We start from the raw sequence: 10769 nt of genomic DNA on the forward strand, positions 1-10769 counted from the left end.
AGATTGGTGTGCAGAGCTAGAGATTCAACAAACTTTTACATCGGTTGCACACCCCCAAGGAAAGGGCCAAGTGGAAAGGGCAAATAGAAGTCTGCTGGATGGAATCAAAAGAAGGTTAGGCTACGAAGGAAGCTCCTGGGTGGAAGAATTACCAAACGTCCTCTGGGCACATCAAACTATGCCCAAGACAAGAAACAATGAGACCCCCTTCAGCCTAACTTATGACACAGAGGCAATGATACCAGCGGAGGTAGGGCTACCTTCGCTAAGGCGCCTAACAACTGATGATGACAATGACAGGCTCCTACGGGAAGGCCTGGACCTCCTGGAAGAACGCCGTGAAGCGGCCGCCATTAGTGAGGCAAAATACAAGAAAACCTTAGAGAGATATTATAATCAACGCGTGGCTCAGCAAACCTTCAAGGAGGGCGATTATGTCATGCGGGATAACGAGGCTAGTAGGGTGGAACCCACAGGCAAGCTGGGACCCAACTGGGAAGGCCCTTACATAGTCCAAGAAGATCTAGGCAAGGGAGCTTACTGCCTGTCCAGACTTGATGGCACAGCGGTTCCACGTAGCTGGAACGCTGCTCAATTGAAAAAATATTACAAGTAGAATTCTGCCCCTAACGGCGGAATAGACAGTTTTCCTTTTGGAACAAGTGTAATTCATCAAGAACGATGTCTCTTTCTCGCTTCAATTATTAAGTTAATAAAAATTACTTTCGTATTCTCTTTTGTCATCTACATGCACATTAACAATTACCATCGCATTTACACTGCATATTACGGTACAAAAAATTACCATCGCATTCGAACTGCATATCACGGTAAAAAACGTCTCTGACACGAAATATTTTTTCATATATAGCAAAGTCAGACGACCAAAACTATACAGCGCTAAAAGTGGGTATCTTGGTAATAGATACATTAACCACTACAAAAGATAGGTATTTTGGTAATAAATACATACAACTATCATACAAAATCAAAAACCGACATATGGGAACACCAAAACACGAACATGTTCTACTACACTACAAGTCGGGAAACATTTCTAACACCTCTGCAGGGGTGTGCAATGCTTCATCGGACCACTGCAAGGGGTGAGGATCGATGATCAAGTTGTCAACATTCACCTCACCAGCCGGAGAAGCTACCATCTTCCGATCGTCAACAGAACTTGGGCAGTGACGACCACTTCTACGTCGTTCGTAAACCACTCTGCATCGACGTAAGCACTCGGAAGGAAAAGCTCGTGTTAGAGTGTCCGCTGTCAAGAATACAGCACCTCTATCTGACTTAACTCCGACAAAAGAAGAACTCTCATCTTCAATAACCTTGCTGGAAATATTCGTGCACAGCACAACATCGCCGGAGTCTACCTCCTGATACTCCATCGTTTTCCCCGGCATCTTATCCTGAAGACGGACTATAACTTCAGCTACGTCCAAGGTTTGCAGTATATGTCGGAGACTTTCCGGAGACGGTATTTATGACTCATTGTTCATTTACCAAATATGGTAAAAAAAGTAAGGGTCAATTTATAAACGGCTGAACAAGTTGACAACCATGACGAAAGCAAAATTAATAAGGAATCATGATTACATGTCTAATCACCACATTTTTGCAAATGGCGGCACAATCATAATGATAGTTTCATTAATTGCTTCTGACAAAATCAAGTGCTCACACGCACCCCAACATACATAAAATATTGTTCTTTACAAAAATATCTAAGGAACAATAGAAATATCAAACAAAAAAACGCTTATTCCTCTCCAGATTCATCCACCACATCCAGCATGTAGCGTAAAGAGTCCACGCCGTCTTCAGCCACCTTGTTAGCCAACTCAGCATACGCTGGCAACGGATCATTGTAAACTGCCTCAAGAGCGTCTGCTCTCTCCGCTGTTAGTTTGCCTTCTCTCTCCTGGAACTCGGGGAGTAATCCTACTTGTCTGTTGACACCTAGCATAACCCTCGTGGACGCCATCATGGTGACCCGACTTGTAAGCAGCAGTAGACAGGCGATCCAGGAGGGCAACAAAGGATTCTGACTGGCGTAGATACTCAAAAGCACCAACCAAACCATTGGATATCAGCCAGTTCCTATCACCCTGCAGACCAGCCAAGCGACTAGTCAAGCTATCCACTTCAGCGTTGGTTTGGTCCAAGGCACTCTCCGCCTCCTTGAGACGCGCCTGCTGGGCGGTTGAAGATTGCACAAGCTGATTCTTTTCAGAGACCAGGGAGTCACACATTTGCTGCAACTCCCTAAGTTTTTCCTCCCGCTCCTCCAGCTCAACTTGTTTGGCCTTGGCTTTGGCATTAAACGCCTCTAACTCCAGAGTCAAATTTTGGTACCTTTCCTGCACCTGATAAACAAAATCAGTGTCAATACGGAACTTTTCCACCTTAGCAGATAACTCAGACCTCACCTTTTGAGCCTCATTGACGGCTTTACGGTCTAACTCTTCCTGAATAGCTTTGGCATGAGAAAGGACGCGATCCTTTTCCGCTATGTCGCGGGCCCATATCACCCCTTCCTCAGCAAGATTAGCCGTTACTCGCTTTAGATCATCCTCGGTCTTGTTCTTCTCTAACACAAACTGGCTCTCCCTGAGACTAGCAGTCTAGAGCTGACTTTCCAAACGGAACTTCTCATCCATAAGCTCTTGAATGGTCATCCGCGCCTGGTGTAGCTCATTATTATCATGCATCCACCGGCGTCGGATTTCAGCCAGCCTCCTGGGTTGACCAACAGCATCCACCATCATCGTATTCATCAGGTGCTCGTTATCTAACCCCTCTACATAGGCAGATTCCGCCGGAGGGTATGCCCGCTCAACCCAGTGATGCACCACTGGGGGAAAACCAGCCTGAAAGACTCCGCTGTCTTTCACTTAGGTTGATAGTGTTTGTCCTGAGCATACGGATCCCAGCAAACGGTGGGAAGATAGAGATCATCAGACAAACGAGCCCCATCTTCAGCAAAAGCACCACTAGATCCCCCAGTATCACTAACAGTGGTATCCTTGGCACTTGTTGAATCGCCAGCAACAGAAGTTGTAGGCATTTCTTTTCCAGACACAAAGAAATCGCCAATCGGAGAATCAAATATAGATACGGGGGTGGAGCTGGAAAACAGTGGCGTGGTAACAGAGCTGGGTGTCATAACAACGGAGGTAATGATCAATGGTAGTGGCATCGAAGAGCTAACAGAAATTACAATTGCTTGGGATACCAGATCTGCAAGGGGAACGCTTTGGCCGCCAGCGGCAGAAGGAACAATTTCCCCAGAGGTTAAAGGCATAGAGGATCCACCCTCAACTTGGGCCTCAGCAAGAGAACCTGCATCAAAGCAAATATTCAGAACATGAATAAAGGAACCAAATCCTATATTGACAAATACGACCACTTACCAGCATGTAATGCTTGAGCAGCTTTTGTTGCTTGAAAGGTGGTCAAAGGGGGCATCATCCTACGTCTCTTAGGCGCGGGTTGTGGATTCACCAAACTAGGAGGGGCAGAAGTAACAGCAGCACCCTCTGGGGTCACAGATATGCTAGCCGCCACAGGCGAAGCAGTTGCCCCCGCGGTAATAATTTTCTTCCCGGATATCCTTATCCGGGATGGCTTTTTCGTCTCTTCAAGGGAAACACCGCTCCCCCCGCTGGGGGGAGGCTTAGACACATAAGTAGTTGGATCCGCCAGCACGGCGGGAAGTAGAAATTGTTCGATGTGAATCTTCAACACATCAGGCTCCTGCTCCCCAACCGCGCGGTCCGTAGACCTCAGAGCAGCGTTCCGGGGGGGATCAACAAAATCAAACAAGCTCCATTCACCTATTTAACATTCATACATATTAAAACAAACACAATTTGCAAATCAGTACTTTCGGTATATTATTCCTATTGATACCGGTTAGTACTTTAACCCAATTTGGCCTTAAGTTAAAACCGGTATCGTTATGAATAGTATTCGACCGGGACAATAAATGTATTAACATCGGGATGGCACCGGTATTCGGTCGTATATATCCACCCCTACCACTATATACATACGCTTATCATGGCTATAACAATTCTGTACTTAAATTTAGTTATTACATGAAACACACTCTTGATTTCTAAATCTTTAAATCTCGTTGATAAGTTTAAACTTTAAAGCAAAGTTGTAAAAGTCATTAGGCGCCAATCGGACGGTGAGGTACCAACTAGCGATTAATCGAGATTAATAGAGATTAATCGGATTGATATTTTATATGTAATTTACAGTTTTATATATATATCCATACATTTTTATATGTATATTTTAAGTAGACATATTTTAACATCTTCTTCGACCTATATTTTCAAGCAAATAAGATTAATTGCCAGAACTTACAGGTCTTAGTTAAGAATCTGGCCAGAATCACCAGACTGCCATTGATTTTTGGCCAATTAAGACTGGATTTGACCACCTACTGATTAATTGGTCGATTAGATAAAAATTACTAGATGAAGACTAACGATCAGAAGCTAGTCGGGATTTTACATCTAAACTAAAAACTTAAAAACCATAAGTACAAATTGAAAGGTTAGGGAGGGACCGAACGAATGTCAGCCACATGGTTCAAAGGACCATATTCGTACTCACTAATTAATCTGAACATAAATCAGAAGATTAATTCACGTAGAAGAGTTAAAAATCTGACACATTTCACCGGAGTGTTTCTAGCTCTCACTCTTGCTCATTCAAACCCCATAACATTCACTCTTTTAATCAGATCCAAACCCTTTTTTATTGCATAATCTTTCTCAAGATTTTGTTCTACTTCTTCCTCCTCCTCGTAAACCCCAAAACATTCTTCAAAAAATGATCACAATTCCAATTAATCATCGTCCAAAACACGTTTCCTCATCTGGGTTTTCACGCAATACTCATATGAAAACATATATATAAAGTTATTGATAAATGTGCACCCTTTGGGTCAAATGCGATTTCTTACATCTTTACTGACCTTTTTGAATATTGGGTTTTAGTCTTTTGACAAAAAGATGGATTCTTGTTGTGTTAGTTTCAATCCAAACATGCATGTGCAAAAAAGACCCAATTTTGTTGAAAATGGGTTCTGGGGAAAGAAAATAAACAGTTTTTGTAAAGTTTCAAGAACTGAAAGCAAGAGGTTGAAGAAGGTTGAAGTGGTTAGGTCTGTTGTTAAAGCACCAGTTGATGAGGAGATTTTGGTAAGCAGCATGTTGACAAAGATTAAAGATTGGAGGTTGATGTTATTTTGTTTGTTGATATATATATTTTTTTTTGGGTGCAGAGATTTGAGAGTCAGTTTTTTGATGAGAGAAAAGTAGAGCCTAAAACAGTGGCGTCCATTATCTTGGGTGGAGGTGCAGGGACCCGACTGTTTCCTCTTACTAACAAAAGAGCTAAACCAGCTGTAAGTCAAATGTTTCCAAATTTTGGTGTTTGGATCATCTTCAAACCCATTATTATTATTTATTACCATTTATGTTTACTGGTCATCATCACTTGATAGTTTTATTTTATTTTAGAGTGAAATGCCATTTTAGTCCGTTGGTTTGGGTCATTTTGACAGTTTAGTCTAAAGGTCATTTTCGCCATTGGGTCCAAAAAGGTTTCACCGTTGCCATTTTAGTCCATTGGGTTAACTTCATCCATTTTTCTGTTAACGAGAAGGGCAATTCGGTCATTTTATATGTAATCTGTTAAATAGACGGGCAATTCGGCCATATTAACTTTGAAGGGAAGAAAAAAGACAAAAAAGCTGGATGTTACCTGAAAAATCTGACCTGACCAGATTTTGGATGAAAATGGCAACAAAATTGAAACCAGGGACCCAAATTCAAAAGGTTTGAGTTTTGGACTAAAGTGGTGTGACCAAACCTCAGGTACTATTTTGGCAGTTTACTCAAATTAATATATGTGATATGCTTTGTATCTATAATCTAAAATAATATGACACTAGTTTTGTCTTTTTTAGTGTGAATTTGCATTGTTAGTAAAATATTGAGATTGAAACAGAAAATATATGGAGTCTAGAAGTAGTAAATTAATCATGAATCGGTAACAAGATTTGAAAAAATTAAATATTGAAAATCTTGTGAAACCACTGATCCGGTTTGTCGGTTTCTGTCATAACCAAGTTGCGCGAGTAGAGGATGTTCAACAATACTCAACCGGACCCGTGGTGGTTCCTGGTCCGGCCGGGTGGGTCCGGTCATGTTCTAAGAACACTGAAGATAACTAGCACAGACAATTAATGACAAGGAAATAATCAGTTTTAGTTTGTTATTTCTAACCATTTAATAAACATGTTGCGTTCAGGTTAACCTATTTAACCTGTTTATTTAGACATGCCGTCAATTTAAAAAGAAAAGTTATATATACATTACTTTTTCAACTTGTTTACGACCCGCTTAACCCATTTGTTACAAGCTACCAACCCGTTTATCCTGTTTACAACTCGATTCCAACCCGTCAACCCGGTTGACTCCCTTAATTAATAGCAAGTTTTAATCATTTATAGACAAAATAATCAGATTTGAAGAGATTGATAAAAATTAGATTAATTAGTACTAATTGGTGTCAAATTACCTACCTATTTCTAGCTTTAGATCTTTAATCAGCTAATTATGAAATTTACTTGTTCTTGTTTAGATTCTTCAAGTCACGGCAATTAGTTTCGATTTGAAATGATTTACACAAGTTTTGTAGTGATTTATATTTTAAAAATGGGATATTATGCAGGTTCCAATTGGTGGATGTTACAGACTCATTGATGTTCCAATGAGTAATTGCATTAACAGTGGGATAAGGAAGATCTTTATCTTGACACAGTTTAATTCTTTTTCGCTCAATCGTCACTTGGCTAAAACTTATAACTTCGGAAACGGCATGAGTTTCGGGGATGGATTTGTGGAGGTATTACTTATATTAAAATCTTAATATATGTCTTTAAACATATCGAATTATCAAACACTTTGAACTTGCTTTGTTGAAATCTTACTAATAATCTTGGGCCACAATTTGTTGATTTCAATAATCATGTGACATTCAGGTTTTGGCTGCCACTCAAACACCGGGAGAAGCAGGAAAGAAGTGGTTCCAAGGAACAGCAGACGCGGTTCGCCAGTTTATATGGTTGTTTGAGGTAATAACTTGTCATATGCTTGTCGAACGTTTTTCATTCTACGTTTATAGTAATCTTTTGTGTTGATGTGGTTCTATACATTTAATGCAGGATGCCAAGAACAAGAATGTTGAAAACATTCTAATTCTTTCAGGAGACCATTTATACCGAATGGACTATATGGACTTTGTCCAGAAACATGTTGACACAAATGCTGATATAACGGTTTCTTGCATTCCCATGGATGATAGGTATATAAATCGTTCGATTTAGGTTGTATTATACGTCAAACAGTTTAAACAAATTTAAAATTATTGTAAGTTTATTTTTTAATCCATACAACTTTCAAAATTGTTTTTGTAATCTTAATTAACGCATGAGTTAAATGCCATTTTAGTCCCTGTGGTTTGGGCCATTTTGCCAGTTTAGTCCAAATGTTTCATTTTTCGCCTGTGGGCCCAAAAAGGTTTCACCGTTGCCATTTTAGTCCATTGGGTTAACTTCATCCATTTTTTCTGTTAACGAGAAGGGTAATTCGGTCATTTTATATGGCCGAATTGCCCTTCTAGTTAACAGAATTACATATAAAATGACCGAATTGTCCTTCTCATTGGCAGAAAAAATGGATGAAGTTGACCCAGTGGACTAAAATGGCAACGATGAAACTTTTTTGGATCCACAGACGAAAAATAAAATGAAACCTTTGGACTAAACTGGCAAAATGGCCCAAACCACAGGGACTAAAATGGCATTTAACTCTTAACGCATTATTTATCTATAAAATACAATCTAAGTTTAGACAAAAAGTGTTTTCTGGTCAACTTGGCCTAACCCGTTTTGACCCGTTATCCAACCAGCCGACCTACTCATTGGCTAATTTCACTTGTTTTTTGCTTTGTAGCCGAGCATCGGACTATGGGCTAATGAAGATTGATGAAACCGGACGAATTGTCCATTTCGCTGAGAAACCAAAGGGCAACTTGCTAAAATCGATGGTGAATACTCATAAAACAGATCTCTCAAAATTCTTAAAAATTCAAAGAGACCCATTTGGTAATTTGCTAAAGTCAAACCCGCCATGAGGTTTGACTTTGGATCATGAAAAAGCGGCACCTTTTGACTTTTTCATTGGTCACGCCACCACTTTTCTTTTTTATTTGTTATACACTTAACTTTTTAATGTGTCATTTTCAGCAAGTTGACACCACTCTTCTCGGGTTATCTGACTATGAAGCCTTACAAAACCCGTACATTGCATCGATGGGCGTTTATGTATTCAAAACCGACGTTTTGCTAGAACTTTTAAAATGGAAGTACCCTTCATGCAACGACTTCGGGTCTGAAATCATTCCTTATGCTGTTGCAGAACACAATGTTCAAGTGAGACTTTAACCTTCTACTTTTGACTTATTTTGGTCAAAGTTACGATGATATTATTTGGGATCTTTGTTTCGTTATCAGGCGTATCTGTTCAAAGATTATTGGGAGGACATCGGTACGATAAAGTCTTTCTTCGATGCCAACTTAGCGCTTACTGAACAGGTCAGTCGAACCATATCCAACCACGGTTTCTTGAAATCGTTGAATTGGAAATGACGTATTTACCCTTGTCACATGAACAGCCTCCAAAGTTTGACTTCAACGATCCAAAGACCCCGTTCTTCACATCTCCACGATTCTTGCCTCCTACAAAAGTCGAAAGATGCAGGGTATGCTACTCGTTGACCAAAAACATTAAATATGATTACAATTATATATAATCCGAGTAGTTATCATTTTCTGAATATAATCAAGCGTTTTTCAAACCCTTTGACCCATTTCCTTTAAAGCTAAATATCCTTTTTAACTTCTTGACCCATATAAGTAAACGGGTCGAAATTGTTGCCTCAACTAGTAACCTTTAATCTGTTCCGGGTTTTAATTATCTTTACATTTCACCTTTTTTTAACTAAACTTCTTCAGATTATCGATGCAATAATCTCTCATGGATGCTTCTTGCGAGAGTGTAGTGTCGAACACTCTGTGGTCGGTATACGTTCTCGTTTGGATCAAGGCGTGGAGCTAAAGGTGACATTTTTACTCTCATGATAAATTACTTATTTACATTGTTAAATGACATATTTACCCTCATGATAAATTACATATTTACCCTATTTGACATTGTTTAATGACATATTTACCCTTTTTGACATTGTTAAATGACATATTTAACCTCATGATAAGTTACATATTTATGTTTTTCAACATTGTTAAATTACATATTTACCCTATTTGACATTGTTTAATGACAAATTAACCCTCATGACAATATTACATATTTACCCTTTTTGACATTATGATATTTCTAGCCTCATGATAAATCACATATTTGCCCTTTTCTACATTGTTAAATGACATTTCTACCCTCATGATGAATTACATATTTACCCTTTACGACATTGTTAAATGACATATTTACCCATGCCAGGATACCATGATGATGGGTGCAGACTACTACCAAACTGATTCAGAAATCGCGGCTCTAGTGGCAACCGGTCGAGTCCCGATCGGTGTCGGACCGAACACCAAAATAACGTAAGCATTCCTTCCCTCGCCTACGCTGGGACGTTTTTACCATCATAATCATATCTTTTCGTGTGTGTTTAGGAACTGCATAATCGATAAGAATGCGAAGATCGGGAAAGATGTGATCATTAAAAACAAAGATAACGTAGAAGAAGCGGACAGATCGGATGAAGGGTTTTATATAAGATCAGGGATAACAGTCATCATCAAGAACGCAACGATCAAAGATGGAACTGTTGTGTAATAACATGCATTTTCGTTTCGATGGAACTGTTAGCAGGTAGAAATACTCAGTCGTTTGTTTTGTAATAAATAAAGAAATTATTTATAATAAATAAATTATGTAATCTTATTTGTTTTGTTATATATGTTAGAAATAAATAACTTTCTGGTTCACACCCAGTTGGCGAGTCTTGGTTGTAGACTTGGGTTGGGTTGGGTTGGGTTGGGTCGGGTCGTTGACTTTAACCACGAACAAACCAACAAAAGAGCCCATGAAATAGAATCAGGCCCACATTGGTGAGATTACACTAACGCTGTGTTTCGGGTTTAATAAACAAAAGAAAAGAAAATGAATTAAGGAGAGAAATGAAAAGGAGTTGAAAGGAAAGTTTTAATTAACTAACGTGTTTCCAAATTCGATGCCACCGGGATGCAAAAACCAGCCAAAGGAGTGGTAAATAACTTAGATTAAAACACAAATTTCTGGCATCTAGAGGCATATGCAATGTTTTAAAAACCAGTTTAAACTGGCCGGTTAAACCACCTTGTACACCCGGTTAAACCGTTTCAAAGCCAAATCTGATATGGTATAAAAACTGGATTTTAAAACATTGTGTACTTGACGACATGTTGAGTTAGATGTATCATATAATTTGTTATTAATGCAACGTTGTCGTAAACAATTCAACAACAATCATAGAAGAACGTTTTTTAAAAGAAAAATATAACAGTATTGTGCTCGTATTATTAAATGATAAAAAGAATTAAATGTTTGATTATTTAAAAAATAGTGAAATATATAAAAGGTGAGTAGGGTTCCTATGCAAAGTGT

The 10769-nt window shown here is 39.0% G+C and overlaps 1 protein-coding gene across 1 annotated transcript; it reads left to right on the plus strand.

Annotated features, from left to right (window-relative positions):
- The first annotated feature begins 4679 nt into the window (after positions 1–4679).
- LOC110941458 (glucose-1-phosphate adenylyltransferase large subunit 1) lies at positions 4680–10111 on the plus strand. Its single transcript, XM_022183095.2, has 12 exons — positions 4680–5231; positions 5315–5437; positions 6769–6942; positions 7079–7171; positions 7262–7401; positions 8052–8145; positions 8345–8530; positions 8612–8692; positions 8773–8859; positions 9113–9217; positions 9618–9724; positions 9797–10111. Exons 1-12 carry the CDS (start codon positions 5043–5045, stop codon positions 9957–9959), a joined length of 1542 nt encoding a protein of 513 aa, XP_022038787.1. The 5' UTR covers positions 4680–5042; the 3' UTR covers positions 9960–10111.
- The last annotated feature ends 658 nt before the right edge of the window (positions 10112–10769 follow it).

This window comes from Helianthus annuus, chromosome 5 (genome assembly GCF_002127325.2).
Source record: "Helianthus annuus cultivar XRQ/B chromosome 5, HanXRQr2.0-SUNRISE, whole genome shotgun sequence".
Taxonomy (NCBI): Eukaryota; Viridiplantae; Streptophyta; class Magnoliopsida; order Asterales; family Asteraceae; genus Helianthus; species Helianthus annuus.